The 19357-nt window shown below is 40.9% G+C and overlaps 1 protein-coding gene across 1 annotated transcript in view; it reads right to left on the bottom strand.

Annotated features, from left to right (window-relative positions):
- The window catches only part of LOC309556567 (fibrocystin-L-like), a gene marked incomplete at both ends in the record, with an annotated part of 248337 nt that overhangs the window by 85504 nt on the left and 143476 nt on the right, over window positions 1-19357 (bottom strand). Inside the window, 8 exons of the mRNA XM_082259011.1 lie at window positions 2345-2494; window positions 5225-5470; window positions 8074-9058; window positions 10132-10346; window positions 11303-11473; window positions 12532-12717; window positions 17478-17582; window positions 19056-19198. Of these exons, the coding sequence (XP_082115137.1) occupies window positions 2345-2494; window positions 5225-5470; window positions 8074-9058; window positions 10132-10346; window positions 11303-11473; window positions 12532-12717; window positions 17478-17582; window positions 19056-19198 (2201 nt within the window). The remainder of the gene's footprint in view (window positions 1-2344; window positions 2495-5224; window positions 5471-8073; window positions 9059-10131; window positions 10347-11302; window positions 11474-12531; window positions 12718-17477; window positions 17583-19055; window positions 19199-19357) is intronic.

Raw genomic sequence — 19357 nt, 5'->3', positions numbered from 1 at the left:
TATCTCCATGCTATAGGATTGGGGTGGGGGGGATCATGTATCATAGCTCCATGTTATATGATGGGGATCATGTATTCTATCTCCATGCTATATGATTGGGGGGGGGATCATGTATTGTATCTCCATGTTATATGATGGGAGAGGATACAATGGTACTGTCACCTGCAGAAGCTGGGCAAGGATTGGGGTGCCATTGCCCTGTATATACTGTACAACCATATTTATATATGAGGGGTCCCGGATATACTATACATTCATATTTATGTACGAGGGGGCCTGGTATATACTATACATTCATATTTATATAGGAGGTGGCCCGGTATATTCTAAACTTCCATATTTATTTACGAGGGGGCCCAGTATATACTAAACATCTGTAATATATGCAAGGGGGCCCTGGTATATACCATATATTTATATACGAGAAGAGCCCAGTATATACTGTATATGGACTGAAGTCAGTAGAGGGGCCCAGTTTATACCATACATTACTATTTATATATGAGAGGGGCCCAACATTTACTATAATCCCAATTTATATATGAGGGGGGTCGAATATCTATACATATAAAGTACAAGTGTCTCTGTGTCCAGTCCCTGTGTCCGTGGGATTGTGCTACTGCGCATGTGCCCCACGGACAGCCGTTGGGACTTGGAGCGCAGAGATGAGCGGGCGGCCGGTGTTCTGTCAGAAAACCCTACCCCATCAGATTTCCCTACCTACGTCATTTCCGGTGCAGGTTCGTCATGCACCAGCTGTAGCCGCATCACACGTATTACTGCGCATGCGCAGAATAGGTAGGGAATTTTGATAACATCGTAAGGGCTGAGGCACAAGTCCTACTGCGCATGAGTGGGCGCATGCACTCCAACGGATCGGGCAGCGACATCTCTTATAACAAACATACATCCGATCTCCATGGCACACACTGCGCCGATCCAACAATCCTATTCCCTACCCACACGCGCACGCCCACTGTCTCATTGTCGTGTCGGCGCAGTGTGGGGCATGGAGATCGGATTGTCGGGTCGGTGCAGTGTCGGGTCAGCGCAGTGTGTGCCATGGAGATTGGATGGATGTTTGTTATAAGAAATCCCGATGCCCGACACGTTGGTGCGCATACGCCGGCGCATGCACACTAGGAGTTTTGTTTGACTCCTTACGATGCTATCATAATTCCTTACCTAATCTGCGCATGCCGAATAGGACGTGTGACGCAGCTACAAGTTGCTGCATGACGAATCCACAGCTGATCTCAACCGGAAATGACGTAGGTAGGGAAATCTGATGGGGTAGGGAAATCTGATAGAAAGCGGCGGGTGTGCGCGGGCATGCGGCAGGTGCGCACTCGCATGCGAGAGCCGCTCGGTCAGCTCTGCGCGTGTCCCCGATGTTACTAGGGCAACAGGGACGCTATGCGCAGAGCTGGCTACGTCATGTGGCTCTTGCGTTGTTAGAAAAAAAGAACGAGATAAGCCATAGACGCTCAGTCAGCTCTGCGCATGTCCCCGACATTGCTAGGGCAACAGGGACGCAGAGCTGACTGAGGTTCTTGCTTAACTGGAACAAGTATGTTTTTACAAATGTCCACCTCCAGAAGCAGATGTGTTAATAGAGCTTATGTTATAAAGCATGCTGGTTATATGGGGAATGAGCATTATTTAACACAAGCTTATCATGCAAACTTTTCTGTTTTTACAAATGTTTGACCACATATGTTCTAGCGCCCGTTAATTTAACGGGCTTAATGTCTAGTTGTTTATAAAAATATAAATTATTATCTTTTTGAGAATTTAATGTTTAATTTTTCTTTTGTTTCACTTTTATTTCTGGTTTCATTTTGAAAAACTACTATTATTTGATTATATTATCACATTTTCAGATGATTTTGGTTCTTTTTTTTATAATTTTATTCATACTTCGTGTGGTTTATAGCACTGAAGAAGGGGGTACATTTTACTCATGAAATGCATTGGCTTCTTTAATGCAATTGCAAATAAATATATCAATGTTGCCTCTTCACATCTTATTTGGCACACAACACCTTTTTATTAAGTGTCCACTGTTATTACGTGTCCACGTGTCAGTTTATTGTAATAAGCATTATTTCACAAATGATCTCCAAACTTAAAGTAGTTTCCTGTATTTTAAGATATGATAAATATTGAGAAAATACAGTGCAATAGACAAATGTGATCACAATCATTTTATGAATTATGGCATATTATCTAAAAAAACTGAATAATATGTTTGAATTTCTAAAAGGCTGTGGTTTGCTTTTCAGTGAAGTTGTAAGTGTGATATGTTCAGCTGGTTGATTTAATGGGTAGTTCAGCCACTTACCATTATTCAAAGGCAATTCACAGAGAAGGAAGCTTGCATTAGATCTCATTTGATCTATACTGCATTCAGAGCTGCAAACCAGCACCTTGGAGAACGTCTCATCAAACCCAGAGCCAGCAATAGTGAGTATCAATCCACCACCAAAGCTTCCTAAACAGCATAGATAAATAAATCATTGGCTACATAATAACTTCATAACAAATATCATGTATCGTATCACATCATATAATTTAATACAATATAATATTAAATAATCATATAGTAACTATTTCTAGGTTGTGTCACTTACAGGTCTATGTATAAAAAATATATAATATGTGAGCATGCAGCCTGGCTGGTCAGAAAAAGGCAGAGGGGGGGGGGGAGATGTGCGGCCCCCCTTCAAAACCACACCAGGCCATATGCTTTCATCATGAGCAGGGTACCTTGCCAGGGAAGACACCTCTGAAGAGCACCTTATCCCCATGTTGATAAGGAGAAGGGCCTATTCCCTACAATACTGGCTTGGTGGTTGTGGGGATCTGTGGGAGGCTATAGGGTTACCCCCAGATAATGGTGCCCCTAGGTGAAATAAAGAGTACATATTACCCCTACTCATTCACAAAGAAGGGATGTAAATAAACACACTGCACACAGTTTTTGACAAGTCCTTTAATTAAAAAAAAAAAAAAAACGCACACAATGTCAATCCACCGTTAATCATGTTGTCAAATAATGTAGATCTATATCAACCTTTTGAAACATCTGATCCTGTTGCTTTAACCTCCCTGGCACTATGATTTTGTCCAGATTTCTGTGCTAAAAGCGGTACATTGTTTTGCACGAAAATCTGTTGTTTTACATTTTAAAACTCACCTTCCCCTGCGATCCCCTGCTGTCCTCCCCCTGCTGTCCTTCCCCAAAATGTTCCAGGCACAAAGCACTGGAAAAGCACAAGCAGAGCACTGGAAAAGTATCCAGGTGCAATCCTGTGCTGAAATGGCATGATACAATGTAATCCGTTAGGATCACAGCTTTGTATCATGTCATTTAGTGTATTTACATTTTTTAATTTGCCGCCGGTTCCACCCCTCTGTGTTGCAACGCTCGCAGGGAGGGAACTGGAAGGCAAGTGCCGGCAATCGGCCGTGCACAGAGCGGGGAGAGACAGTGAGGACGCTGGGGAGGACACCGGGGGAGCGCAGGGAAGGTGAGTAACATTGTGGGGTAATCCTGAGTGTGGCTCGGGGTTACCGCTTTTGGGACTGAAAATTAACCCCGAGCCACACTCGGGAATACCGCCAGGGAGGTTAATCCCACCAAATGACATTTCCCAGTTTCCTGCCAAGAAATTGTAAACAAAGGGACGTGGTCACCCAGATGACTTACTAACCATATATGGACATGATCATATTTGGTCAGTGACATCCTGGGGATCCCCAGGTTTTCAACAATGCAGAAAGAAGCATCAACAATCTTTGACATGCTGATGTCACTATGCTAATAGCTGAAAATGTTGTGGACCTTAAGAGTCTCATAGCGAAAGTTAACCACTTGCCGACTGGCTGCCGCATATATACTGTGGCAAAGTTGCGCTATTGCTTTAAACGACGTACATGTATGTCGTTTCATTCAATAGCCACTAGATGGTACCATCGCGCCGCTGGAGTCCAGTGGACTAATCACTGTATTGGTGTCACTAGTACCCAAAAAGCGTCAGTTAGATGTCCGATTTGTCTGCCACAATGTCGCAGCCTCACTAAAAATTGCTGATCGCCGCCATTACTAGTAAAAATAATAAAAAGGCAAAAAGAAAAACTCCATAAAAATATTGCATCGTTTGTAGACGCTATAAATGTTTGTGTAATTCAGTCTATATGTATGCTTATTGGGATTTTTCTTACCAAAAATTTGTAGCAGAATACATATTGGCCTAAATTGATGAAAACATTTTATCGCCTGTGTTTTATAGCAGAAAGTAAGAAAATATTGGGTTTTTTTTTCAAAATTGTCGCTCTTTTTTTGTTTATAGCGCAAAAAATAAAAACCGCAGAGGTGATCAAATACCACCATAAAAAAGCTCTATTTATGGGGAAAAAAAGGACATAAATTTTATTTGGGTACAGCGTCGCACGACCACGCAATTGTCAGGTAAAATTACGCAGAGCTGTATTGCAAAAAATGGCCTGGTCATTAAGGGGGTAAAACCCTCCAGTCCAGAACTAGTTAAAGAACAGAGTAAAAAGATGGGACTTCAGCTAAAACTAAGGTTATAACAACAAGGAAGGCAGCTAACTTCAGAGTCCATGAAGATATAGATGTAGTTGACACCGTCTGCCTCCTTGGATCACTTATTTACAAGAAAAACATCTACAGTCAAGAGATAGAACACAGATTGAATAAGCAAAAATAAGAGGCCTAGAAAAGATTTTCAAAAGTACTCATGTGTCTATAAGAACAAAAGATAAGATGTGTCCAGGCTATGCTGTTTTATGTTACTTTGTGTTGGCAAAGCATTCTAAGAACATTGTAGAGAGCAACAAATCAGACCCAACCTTTCACTAGAAACCCAGATGACTAGGCTGAAGCTGTCTGGACATATAACCAACTGACTGTAAAGGACAATTTTTCTTGAAAAACAAAAATAAAGGGAAAAAGAACAGGACAATCATCAATAAGTAGAATGGATGGATCAATACAGTCATAGAAAGCATCAATATCCTGTTGCAGAGACGTAAGGCCCAAATTGCTCTGAAGAATCACTATTCATGTGGTCTCCAGTAAGTTGACATTGACTTATTGTCAGCTAAAAATAATGATAACTTGACCCCAATAGCCCCAGCCCCAGTCCCAGAACTCCCCAAGTCTCTCCAGCAGCACCCTACAACTCATGGCACTCACCTTGGTTAGGAGAGATGCTTGTCATACTCAGTTCATATGTAAACGCTGCGCTGGATCTTGCATAGCCTTTCTTATTCTGTAGTAATACTGGGAATGTTCCTCCCCAGTGGTCTGTCACTGTGCAGTTCAGTAAAGTATCTGATATGAAGGTGATGACACATGTGGCATTTCCAATAGTCACTGTAACATTTGCGGCATCAGAACCAAACTGTGTGCCAAAAACAGAGATGGTGGTTCCTGATGGTCCTGTTAGTAAATAAAAGAATTTCTGGATGAAGTCTCTGCACACTGCTATATACCCTTTCTAGCCAACTTTGCAATAAAAAAAACAGGGATTTTTAGTTCACACATATTGCAATACATTTTTAAGCTGGCCAACGTCAAAGTAATCCCCTGAAGCACCTGAGAGATTATAAACAGGTGCAAACTATTGGGATTTGAGCACAGCTATATATTATTTCTGTTAGTAAATAAGACAAAGAAAGAGCTTTAGATATTTGCAAAGGTTATAAATAACTATACATTTATAGACTGTTCATTAATGAGGAAAATTTACAACAAATAAGGTATCAGAACCAGGGTTGTATTGTATGGAAATTTTGTTGTATGTTTTTATACAGTGACAATAAAGTCTTATTAATATTACCTAGTTCATCCATTAAATTTGAACTTTTATAGCTTAATTCTATGCAATTTATTTTTAACAGGATCTCTAATGTAACCTTCCTCAGTAGCATATATTTTTACCTTTCTTTTGCTTCTACGCCACTACATTCAGCACTGAGAGTAGAAGGTACGGCGAAGTATGTATCCGATAACACCGAGCCAATCAATGCTTTCACATGGTTCATTCTAAACCCTATGTGTAGCACCCTCTAGTGTGCTATCAGTGTTAGTGCAGGCAAATTTATGTCATGACCCATGGTTAGTTTGTGAGTCTGAAGTTGGGTCAGGGTTTACTGCAGGTCAGGCTGGATGACTCACAGGGATAGGTCTCTGGTACCTCCCCCTGGATCTGGAAGTTTGGAGAAACTTCTAGAAGTAAGTGTGCCCAGGGCAGGAAGGCTGATCTTCATACTTGAGGAAACTTGGCCAATCTTCATGCCAGTCCTGGCAGGATGGCTGAGTCAGCCCCTAAATATGGTGGAGCCATACCAGCAGGGGAGTCGGGTGAAAGATGGAGTGCTGAAGAGTCTGTTGGTGGCCTAGGAGGGACCCCTGGGTCAAGGGGAGGGGGTTGTGCCTCCAGGCAGGGCTCAGGCTGGTTTGGAAAGATCCTAATAGCATCACAGTTTGGAAAGGAATCTTGCCTGAGGAGCAGCAAGAGCAAAGAGGACAGAGTGAGTACATTAGCACACCCAAGGATTCACAAGGGGAGAGACTGCCACATGTAACAAGCCTTTTAGGAGGACAGCGCTGGGCTTAACTCTTCCTATCCCTTGCCCAGGGAGATCATCAGAGCGTCTAGGTGGGCTGGTGGACAAGCAGCTAGGAGGGACGGTAGTTCCTGTAGTAAGTAGAGCCGGGAGCAGTTCCTATACAGGAGAGGTGATACTCCTGTATGCAGCTGACAACATATTGTGCTATTTTTCTGCTGAGCTCCCAGTTCGCAAAGGACTAGTGCTTTTGATCTCTAAAGACTGTAGGAGGCCAGTACAGAGAACAGTCCAGGATATTTGTACATAGGGAGAAAGTTGTCCCCATTCATCGTATCAGTCAAGTCAGGCATCCCAAAACCCCTTTATCCCATCCAAGCTTACTACCCCTAATAAAACAAAAAAAACAGTTACTGTTTCTTGTGTCTGGATGCGAGTGAAAAATACTTGTTGCCTGGCTGAGCAGGAGTAGGGGAAACCATTTACTAGGAGCTCCTGTCAGGGTAGTGCAACATATGTAAACTACAATTCCCGTGACCCACCAATTACACACCTGTTTTGGATTGCTCCTGGCCACTGCTCTTCTTGAGGAGGGTAGAATTAAAGTACACTTGTTGTCTTATCATGCATGGGCAAAGCACAGATTCACTTTAAGTAGAAATAAATATAAAAATGTTTCCAAAGATTCCCATGCACACTACTATCTTGTAAAATCTCTTTTAGATTCTCCAACAGTTGCGTTTAGGCTTGCCTTATTGGATTGGATGCAATGAATTGTTGTTGGAAGGCCCTCACATTACAGAGACTTCTTAAACTAAAATATACTAAAATATAATGTATAATGTAAAATATATGTACTAAAATATAATTTACATAGCCATCTTAAAGCTTTTTTTAAATTGCAAAACAATTTTTATTTCTGTTCACACAGGTCTATAATGTCCACCGCCCTACAGACAGAACAACAAGGCTGGTGGCCTGACTTTTCTCTTCTGTAGTTAAGCATTTTAGCCTTGCCACATCCCTATCCAGCCTGTGGCTGAACACTGAATGGGCAGCAGGTGTAGAGTAGTGAGCCATCCTTCTGCTCACTCTCTGCAGTCAGGATGTCCCCTTTCAGCACAAGTTATTGGATTTGATTTACTAAAACTGGAGAGTGCAAAATCTGGTGCATGATAGCCAATCACATTCTAAATTCAGCTTGTTCGAATAAGCTTTGACAAAAAAAGAAAAAAAAAATGGAAGCTGATTGGTTTCTCAGCAGAGTTGCACCAGATTTTGCACTCTCCAGTTTTGGTAAATCAACCTTATTGTCTTGCCCCTTCTTTTCCTAGTCTGAATGTACAAGGATTGCGAGATTCAAGTATCTTTATATGTTAAGCTTACAAAACTATTTCAATTTTAATGAACACATAAGTGCACTACTTGACATTTTTTTATCTTTTTTTTTGTGCCATATATACAATATTATACCTGTGCTGGGAGAAATTGATGTTACTGTAGGGGTGTCCGCCTCCAAGTAGGAATATCTGAGTGATGGATAGGATGCAGATGGTATGTAAATGTTTACTGTGGCAATTTTGGCAGTTGAGCTTGCAGGAGTAACACATTGGATACTGCCGGGGGTTACTGACAGGATAAAGCATGGGACGCCACCAACTTTCACCGTAGTATTCCTTGGGGGGAATCCATTTCCGTCTATCTGCAAAACCGTTCCACCTAGAACACTTCCAGATGGTGTTAAAAGCACAGCTTCAGCAGGGCTATTTAGGGTCACGTAGTTCTGGGCCAAGCCTTTGCTTCGGACAATAACTCTGACCGAATAGCTCCCAGCAGGAATTGGATCTACCGTGCATATAATTTGTGTGTCATTGACATCTTCCACACTGGCTGTCACACTATCTCCAATGTAAACTGCTATGTCATTAATGTCTGCTCCAAATCCATTGCCATAAATGTTCAACATGGCTGAACTGTTGCGTACTACATTTGGGGAAATGCTTGATGCAACCACTGTGATTGGGCTTGTATAGACGAAGTTGCAGCTTCCTTTGCAAAGTGCTGTAATTCCATTGACTGTCACCTGGACATTAACAATGTGAGCATAACTGGCTTGGGTGTCACAAATAATGTTTGTGTAATTAATTAAGACATTAGTACAGCCTAAGCCTGTTATGGTGGTGGTGTTGCTGTTTGAGAAACCAGAGCCAACTATGGTTATTTTTGTACTTCCGGAAACAAAGCCATTGTTTGGTATGATGGAATCGATGTGAGGCAACAAGGCAAATCTCCTGTTCATCTCTTGGTTTATAGCACTGATAGCATTCCCATAGTTGTTCACTGTTAAAGATACAAGTTCTGCAATTCCAATATTCATTGAGTTCTGAGGATCTATCTTGCAGGTTATTGAAGTTTTATTAGCGGACAGGACTGTACACGGGTAATTTCCAACTGAAACCTAAAAAAACATAGATATACAGTAAGTATATATTTTTATTATTAGGTTTGCAGTAAAAATTATATTCCCACTAAAAATTCCTTAAGCACTTGATCTATTCACTCCTGTATTTCTAATGTCTTCATCAGAATTACTATGTGAAAAGCAACAGGTCCTGGGAATCTGGGGTTCACCTTCTGGGACTATTCTGTAATACAGTGCTATCTGTCTTGGATAATATAATAAAAAATAAGACATTTTCAGGTAATGATATATGGACTATGCAGCATATTATGCCTGAAGTTCACCTCTGGATCATTAGTAATAAGAGAAATTTAACATTTTGGCAAACTGCATTCAAGTCAATGGATTTTATGTTTGTTTGTTTTTATTTTTAAGGGAGCAATGGCTATCAAAAAGCTCTCCAGGGTTTCAGAAGCCCCTCTGAAATACCCCAGATTTGTTATAGTGCCAAGAATGATCCTCATTAGGCTTATTATTTTTTTCTTTACAGAAAGAAACCACAGAAGGTGAAAAAAGTAAAATTAAAAGCTTAACGTAACAGAACATAACATTTAGATACAAAAGAGAAAGACATAATAACAATAAGATATGAAATAATATAAACTACCATAGATACACACCCTTCCCCCTCCTCAAAATATCAATGCCCTCTAAATAAAGAAAATAAATTTAAAAAACATTTCAACCAATTTTCACATAAGAAATTTAATGACTGAAACTAAGATTTTTTCCCCTTCTATAAAATTTTGTGGAAATCCCCTTGCTCATCCTTTTTATTGAGTGAAGGTTGCAGGTCTACAGTAATGTTTTTAGTTCAGTTGGATTACTAACATGGACTGTATAGTATTGCCCAATGTGGAAATCCAAGGGTCATGATATCTTGGTAAAGGGAAATTTTCACCCAAAACCAAAAATACAAAGTAATGTAATGGATAGACCTTGCAGACACTGATGTTTTACAACTCCTAGTTATTCCAGTAAAATGATTTTCCCACTTGAGTTCCCTTCTTCTCCCTCTTGCTACATACACTCACTTCTCACTCTCTCTAAGGTCTCCTCTAACTAGTTACCTGGTTAGCACATGTGACGCTGCTGAAGCCAGATCCCAGTATGGTTATGGGGTCGTGACTTGTTCCAGAGGTTGGTGTAATGCTGGTAATGGAAGGTGAGTAACAGTTGGAGTACCCAAACCAGATGGAATAGCTACTTGATGTACCATCAATTAGCTGTGGACAACTAGGCTCTGGAGCAGCACAGTCAGCAGCTGGCGAAGGTGAAAGGAGAACTGCAGAAACAACAAAATATAAATTGAATAAAGAACAATACAAACAAGTCTGAATATATTTATATATATATATATATAATTATATATATATTGTTCACACATTTTTATCTTTTTAATAAAAAGATTCAACCTGAAAGTCTGCTTGTATGTCTGTTGGCTCACTTCACAAGTTTTATACGAGGACGAGGGACGAGTCTTATGTAATGGGTACAATAAAGGAAAAAAAATAGTGTAACACACAGAGCAGAAGGATTCCTATATGTAGTAATGTATTGGGCCATGCCTGTCTCCACAGGTCCTTAGTTAAGGTAGGAAATAAATACTGTATGTAGATAGAAATATTATCCTTATCCACCTCTTGTTGAAACAAGGTATTGCAACAAGACCTTATTTGGAGTAAGATGAAGGAACAGATTTGAGCTATCAGAACACACAGCAAATCCGGCATTTGCAATATTCTACAGTTCCGTGGAAAAGGCAATTTGCTTCATCTGCAAACCCAACTTGCAGTTCAAAAGAATAATTATCAATGTACGTCTAGCTTGTAAAGTGCACACCTGGTGCTTGCACTCCCTTAACTTCCCTTCCTATGACATCACTGCCCTATTACCTACTATACTTACTTGTTATTAGAGTACCTAATAAGGATGTAAGCTAATTACCTATTGGTCACTGATGTCACAGGGGCCAAGGAATGTCTCCTAAAAGGACCAGTGGCTCTGAATGCAGGATTGCCACTGAATCATTTAAGGTAATCTGAGGTCATTCGGGGGGCAAGGTGTCTGCGTTCCCTTTGGAGTATGACATTCCAAATGGAAAGACCCACTACCACTTTGTTCTGTATTGAACTGGTGAGGCTCTTTGGGTCACTTTCTACCAATTAACTATAGCACTCATCTCTTGTAGTGAGTATAATAGTGCTTGACGAATTTTAGTCTGGTTCCAAAAAGACTTACCTGGTACATAATCAGCCTCAAATCCTCCAACTGTCACCTGTACTGCACTGATGATTTCTTTGAGTGGAGAAACATAGACTACCCCTTGCATGTATAATGACTGTCCATTATTGATGTAACCACTGCTGTAGTAATAGGTTCCTGGAGATGTGAACTTGTAGGAAAAGACACCTGAGACCAAGAAAACACTGTTAGAGCATCACCATACAAACTGAATGCAGAATTCTCAAATTTACAATTCCCACATGGACAAAATATAAATGCTAGGTATATTTGAAATTGTTTGTATAAGCACATCTTAAATTTACCCCCATGCCCCCTCTTCCCCTTTAAAGCATGTCCCAGCATTGATTTTTTTTTTTTTCCTTGTAGCAATAACCCACTGTCATTACACTAGCGACATCATCGCCAGGCTCGTAAAAATGGTACTGTAATTAATTTAGTATGTAGGCATGTCCCCCAGATATACACCTCCAATGGGTCCTTTCCCTACACAAAAAATGTGGGCAGGTTCAGGGGACTCAAGGCAGTAGTTGTTTTTCTGGGAAAAAAAATCAACAGAAAGGGTGGGAGTTGTGTTTTTCACTGGTACGGCAGAGAACTAAGGCCCCATGCATTCTGGGCATTTAGACCTGATGAATCAGCCTGACACCAGAGCCCCATTCACTGGGGCTAAACACCCAGTGTGCATAGGTCCTAGGCGGGCTGATACCAATCCCCAGGATTTCATTGCAGCAGTGGCACTACATTGAAAGCTCACAGCAGGAAGTTAAGAGCTCACTGGATTTCTGGTAGGATCACTAGGCTATGTTCTGTACTTACAGCAGAAAGTTAGGAGCTCACTAGATTTCTGTCAGGATAACCAGGTATTTTTCTGTGCTTGTAATACATTTAAACGTATAAGACATGCATGTGTATTGCAGAGTTGTACTGAATATACTATAATATTACAAAATAACAATATCAACGGTTTATCTGAAACAGAAGCAGATTTTATTCTCATCCTGGTCTGATTATATCCACTAAAATGTAAGCAAAACAAAGATTTTGTATACGTCTTACCCCTTTATAAATTACAGAATGTGCAAATTTTTAAGAGTTTTAGCTAGTTATAAATACAGATTTGCTTTGCAGCTATTGAGTACAGCTCGTGGCATCAAACAGATACCCAATTCAGTCTATAAGATAACTGTTAGTTTGCTATAATAATGGATGAACTGCATACAAACCTGATGACACTTGAGGTCCACTATTGAAGGCTTGGCCATCATAAGTAAGGTTGCCAGGATCTGACACTGAATATACTCTATATCCAATACCCGTTATTAAGGGCTGAGAGTTCCATATCCAGACTACAGTGTCACCTACAGATATATCCAGTGTTGATGGAGACCAAGCATAGCCAGCACCATATTCTGAAATAAAATAAAATTATGCTACCAGATGCAAAGGTGGAATCACAAAAAGAAGATACATGTGAGAGAATATACTGCACAGAAACTTTGTCTTTTTACCTCCTAGTTGCCCTTCTTTCCTTGAAAGGAGAGTGGTGACCACTGCACCCAAAATAAACTTAGAAGCAGCAGTGTACTCTCTCTCATTTATAACTAGGGATGATCGAACAGTTCGGGTATTTGGAGGCAGGCAAAACATCTGAAATTCTGTATAGGGTATATATACACACACACTTATATGTATTTATACACATACACACATATAGGTGTTATAGCAGAGAAGCCATATGGGTGTTAATTATTTCATTAGCGCAAGCATAGGTTTCTGCTACTTTCACACCTATATATGTGTATGTGTATATATACATACATGTGTGTGTGTATATATACCCCTACACAGAAGTACAGATGTTATGCCTGCCTCCAAAGACGCCCAAAAAATGCCCAAAAAAACGCCAGCTACAAAAACACCCAGGTGTGTTTTTGCAGCAGGCTTTTTTTTTGGGCATTTTTCGGGGGTCTTTGGAGGCAGGCAAAACTTCTGAAATTCTGTATAGGGGTATATATACACACACACTTATATGTATTTATACACATACACACATATAGGTGTTATAGCAGAAAAGCCATATGGGTGTTAATTATTTCATTAGCGCAAGCATAGGTTTCTGCTACTTTCACACCTATATATGTGTATATATACATACATGTGTGTGTGTGTATATATATACACCTACACAGAAGTTCTGATGTTATGCCTGCCTCCAAAGACCCCCAAAAAATGCCCAAAAAAACGCCTGCTACAAAACCGGCAAGGTGTGAAAATAGCGGAGCCACTATCCTGTTCTATTGCAATTCTAATACAACCAAACTTTTTTTTCTGGTTTTGGACATGCTACAGAGCTGAAACTTCACAGGTACACTTTTTAGACCCCCCCAGACACTAAAGCCAAAGAAATCTCTTTTTTTTTCAATAATTTTTTCAATAATTGGCTCTCTATCAAAAATGACAATTTTTAAGAACTTTTTTTGTGTGATTAATAGTCCCTGGGGCATGACCCAGAACCCTAGGCACTTTTTAGGGGCATTTATTGGGTTTTAGGGCTTCAAAATGGTGTTTTTTGATTACCGAAGTTCGGGTCCCATTGATTTCAATGGGGTTCTGAAATCCGGGCCGAACTTTTGGGAAGTTCGGGTGTTCTGGGCGAACCGAACTTTTGAAAAGTTTGATCATCCCTATTTATAACTGACTTCCTATGGGGAAGACATCTGACATTACTGGAAGTATGTTGGATGCTAAAGCTTCTTCAGCCATTTCACCTCTTAAAGATAGCAAAGATCCAATACATGGACCAAAGCAGGAAAGTAATAAATCTTTTCCTTATAGGGAGCTCCTTTTTTAAGGTGACCGAACAATCTTCAACATCTGACACACTTCTCGGAATGTCTGATGGCTCCCCTGCAGTGTGCTGCGGTTCTACCTGTTGGCTGCTACACACAGTAGTGACATAAGGGCAGGAGGAAGAAACCATAGCGCTCAGTGGAGGACCGATGAGTTGACACTCCTGGAATTGTTTTGGATGTTCTTCGAGAGTGCAAAGATCCAAGACATAAGCAGTGGTACAGACAAGTATTAACCACTTTAGAACCGCTCACAGTAATACTACTGCGGCAGAGTGGTTCGTTATCGTCCAGCGACGTAGTATTAACGTCGTTAGACACTTCCCCTTCTGGGCGGCGATTGCGCGCCGCCGGAGGCTCGCTCCCGCTGTTTTCATTCACAGCGGGAGTCGGGCCAGGGGAGGAGCAGCGGCGATCGCCGCTGCTCTTACCCGATCGTCGGGGATCGAGTCTGGAGATCCGCCCGCTGTGTGTAAACACAGCGGGCGGATCTCCATAGTGACAGGGAGTGACAGATCGGACTGTTCAGCATAGCTGGACATCCGATCTGTCCATGACTCACACAGTCACCTCCCCCCCTACACGTCAGTAAGCACCAGGCATACATTAACCCCTCCCTCTCCAATAAAATTAACCCCTTCCCTGCCAGTGTCATTTTTACAGTAACAGTGCATATATATAGCACTGATTACTGCAGTAATGTCACTGGTACCCCCAAAAGTGTCAAAAATGTCAGTCAAGGGTCCGATCTGTCCGCCGCAATGTCGCAGTCCCGCAAAAAAAAATCGCAGATCGCCGCCATTACGCGTTAAAAAAAAAACACCAAAAATGACAGAAATCTTTCCCTTTGTTAGTAAACGCAATAACTTTTGCGCAAACCAATCAAAATACGCTTATTGCGATTTTTTTTACCAAACATATGTAGCATAAAACAAATTGGCCAAAAATTTTTAAAAAAATTGGTTTTTACATCTTTTTTGGGGGGAATTTCATATAAAAAAATGTTAAAAATATTGTTATTTTTTCAAAATAAACGCTATTTTTTGTTTATAGCGCAAAAAGTAAAAATCGCACAGGTGATCAAATACCACCAAAAGAAAGCTCTGTTTGTGGGAAAAAAAGGACGTAAATTTCGTTTGGGTACGGCGTCGCACGACCGCGCAATTGTCAGTTGAAGTCGCACAGCGCCGAATCGCAAAAAGTGGCCTGGACGGAAGACAGCAAAATCCTCCTCTGGTAAAGTGGTTAAATCCTTTCTTCACAGAGATCTCCTTTGTAAAAATGTCTACTATGGTGATAGAGCCACATGTTTATGAGGTTCTCATTTCTCCAAAAGTCACACTTCAAGTAGAAGTATGTTTGGCTATTCTCTCCTACCATACTGTGTCATAGCTGTCAATGGTAGGGGTGATTTGCATAGCTGTTCCTTTTCAGAACAAGGTAAGTTGGTAATATAACTGAGCTATTATTATTTTTTTTTTATTATTCCAACAGCTTTATTGAGTAAAGTATAGAAGTTATGCAAACAATAGTAATGATACAGGTAAATAAATTACATTTGGGTGCCCAGCCGGGAACCCAATAATATTCATACAGAAAAACCTCTGTAGATCATATAGGATAACACTTCAGAAATAAAGGAGAAGTAAAACAATTAGCACATGAAGTATCCACTTATGCATAGTTAGAACATTATCTGATCAGGTATATGGCTGCCTTATTAGCATTGATACTTAGCCTTCCCAGCTTTGAAGATGTCAGAAGTAGCATGTCTGAGTAAACAACAGTCTAAGAGGAAGAACATTGTGCCTGACCTAGCAGGTACAAGTGACCATTGGTCGATATGGGAATGAACAACATATTCCTGCTACATGGGATGGGCGAGGATAAAGCTGGTTAACTACAGGCAGGGCCGCTGCTAGACAATTTTGCGCCCTAGGCAAGACCAGCCAATTGCACCCCCCAAAAAAAAAAAAACTGTACACGTTGCCCCCCCTTCCTGCACATTATGCCCCCCCGACCCTATACCCCTATAATGCTACACCCCTGTCCTGCACACACTGCCCTCCTTTAATGCTACACTCCCCTTCCTGCACACACTGCCCCCCTTTAACCCTACACCCCCTTTAACTCTACACTCCCCTTCCTTTACACACTGCCCCCCTTTAACCCTACACCCCTTTCCTGCGCACACTGGCCCCCTTTAATGCTACACCCCTGTCCTGCACACACTGCCCTCCTTTAATGCTATACTCCCCTTCCTGCACACACTTCCCCCCTTTAACCCTACACCCCCTTTAACTCTACGCTCCCCTTCCTTTACACACTGCTCCCATTTAACCCTGCACCCCCCTTTCTATACATACCGCCCCCTTTAACCCTACACCCCCCTTCCTGCGCACACTGCCCCCATTTAATGCTACACCCCCTTCCTGCACACACTGGCCCCCTTTAACCCAACACCCCCTTTAACTCTACACCCTCCTTCCTATACACACTGCTCCCATTTAACCCTACACCCTCCTTCCTATACACACTGCCTCCCTTTAACCATACACCCACCCTTCCTGTATACACCCCCTCTCTAGTGGTGACGTCCACCGGGGATGAGGAGGTAACAGGAGAGGAATGTGGCACTGCCACCCTAGGTGGCTGCCTAGTTCGCCTAGTGGTAGCACCGGCCCTGACTACAGGTCAGCCTTTAAGGTCATGTAAGAGAAGCATGCCTGCTTTTTACATGAGTAGGTTGGTGTGTGGGAGCACCCTAGTGTGAAAATGCATTAGGGAGATAAATAAAGTGAGTGAAAAGAGTGGTAAAGGGTGGAGAGATAGGGTTAGGATAACTAAGCTATTAATCTATATAGTTCTGCTTGAAATGTAAGGTGCACATGACAGTTTAGAGGAGTCACTAGCCTCTCTGCAGCTCATTTGGCATAAAAGAATGTTCTCTGCAGACTTCTGCATTATGCACTGTAAATATCAGGCGTAGCTATTCATATAGAGCAGTTATCACACTGGCACATTAAAGTTTTAGTTTTCATCACAACAGTCATTAACATGATTGAAAATAATTAAGATGGACCCTGCTCGAAGGGAGCCCTTTGTGCCAGAAGCAGTGTGATTCCTAAATATGGGCCAAGGTAGAGGAGTCATAAAATATTGTTAAGAGAAAAAAAGTGCAAATACATAAAATGTAGTTAATGTAATAGGTATTTAAAATTAAAAGAGAATACCTAGATCAGAGGTGAGGTCAGGCTGTGTAAAGGATTACCATTTTCATGTATGTCTCTCATTTAAGAAGGGAACTCTATTCCACTTACGTGCATTGCGTCCTTCATTGGTGACATTGAAGACTGTTCCAGGTCCCTGAATCACACAGGTCAACTCAGAGGCTGAGCTAACAGAGACATCGCATGGGAGGGAGCCTGAGTGTAAGAAATAATATGGAAGAAAAAAATTCTAAATATAAAAAATAAAAATTTCTAATAATGCCTACTTCAAGGTTTCAAATTAAAAACAGTAATAGCTTCCATCAAAAAGTTTACTTTCTAATTATCTATAAAGGTTATGTGAAGGTAAAAGGTAAAATGTAAAGGTAAGGTACTGTAAGAAAATATGCCAATAAGGAAAAAGAACAGGTTTGTTTGACAGAGAACCCATTCACTGATACTCATCTTTTGAATCCAATCGAGTTTTCTACTTAAAATGAAGCCTTGATGAAGAGGGAGTGTTTTCTGACCTCCGAAACTGACTTTAATTTTTATTAATGCAAACCAATAAATCATTTTGGACTCTTTATTATTTGATGTGACCTGATAGGTACCCACTGGAGGGTAGCCCTGTTTTTTTTTAACAGCCTAACCTGAGGCACTGAGCTCTCTGAATGTTTTTTCTTCTCACAACCTTATATGAACCAAAATTTAAGTCCTAGCACCCATGAATGCTTTTTTTTTTTTTTTTCTTTGTCGGAGACCACACCCTGTTTGTCAGTGCCCTTGGAGATACCAGGTGCTTCTAGGTGTGAGGGGCCTCCAGTGACCCCCTCCCCTTCCTAGATCAGCAGAAAGGGCAAAAGAACCGCTCCAGTGATAAGGTAATCCCAACCATCTGTTTTATTCGTATCCAAAAGATAAAATCAATTCAAAGTGTATCCATAATATAGTCAGAGACAAGAGATGAACGCATAGTAGTTGACGCGTTTCACGGATAATCATCTCTCTATACATTATAGTCACCTCCCCTTCCTCCCATGATGTAGCAGCTGCATTTGAGCTGCCAATCACCAGGCCTGAACTTTATCACAAGGGAATAAGGTCATTATATACTCCAACACAGACCGACACACAGCTTACACAAGGATTGGCTCATTATGAAATACGGAGTGGCAGAGGATCATGGTAAGGGTATCAGTGGGTGGGTGAGTGTCCTCTCAAAGGGATCATGTACATTTTCCAAAGTGACAGATTCTAATAATTATAATCCTTTGAGAAACTAGGACGATTTAAAAAAAAAAAAACTTTGGACAAGGTACAACTCTTTGGAACATTCTAAAAACTTTCTAGAAAACTATGGGAATTTATACATATAGATGGTCATCACTCACTTTCATTCACACGCCTCTCACAATCACAACAATATACTTCAGGACTATGAGATTAAATATCTGTATGAGATTAAATATCTGTGCTCCTATCAATGCATTGTACAAATAAAGAAAATAGATGCACTGCCATTGCAGACCTCCTTGGAAAAGGTATAGTTGCATTGATACAGAGCTTCTCATTTTGTAGTTTTCGCATGCTGTGAATACCGCCCTTCTAGCCATATACCAGGATTGCCCAAAGTTGAAAAACTCTGCCGTGTAACATGACTTTTCTTAGTACAGTCTTATAACTTACCAATTTGTACAAGGTTATCTTGGGGATCAGAACTGAATCCGGATCCTCTCAATGTGACTTGAGTTCCTCCATACATGGATCCATACTTTGGAGAGATGCTGTTCAAATTTAGAATGTAACTTACTGATGCCTCAATGCCCGTGCTGAAATCAGACCAGAAGTCAGTAAGGGTAATATACTTCTCAGACTCTCAGACTCCAAATTCTACTGACACTCCTCCACTGGACATTGGGGTAATTTACTAAAACTGGAGAGTGCAAAATGCATAGAAACCAATCAGCTTCCAGATTTTTTTGCAAATA

Source organism: Pelophylax lessonae, assembly GCF_965119305.1.
Source record: "Pelophylax lessonae genome assembly, chromosome: 5".
Lineage (NCBI taxonomy): Eukaryota > Metazoa > Chordata > Amphibia > Anura > Ranidae > Pelophylax > Pelophylax lessonae.
Note: the sequence above shows the minus strand (reverse complement) of the source record. Positions and strands in the feature narration are given on the sequence as shown.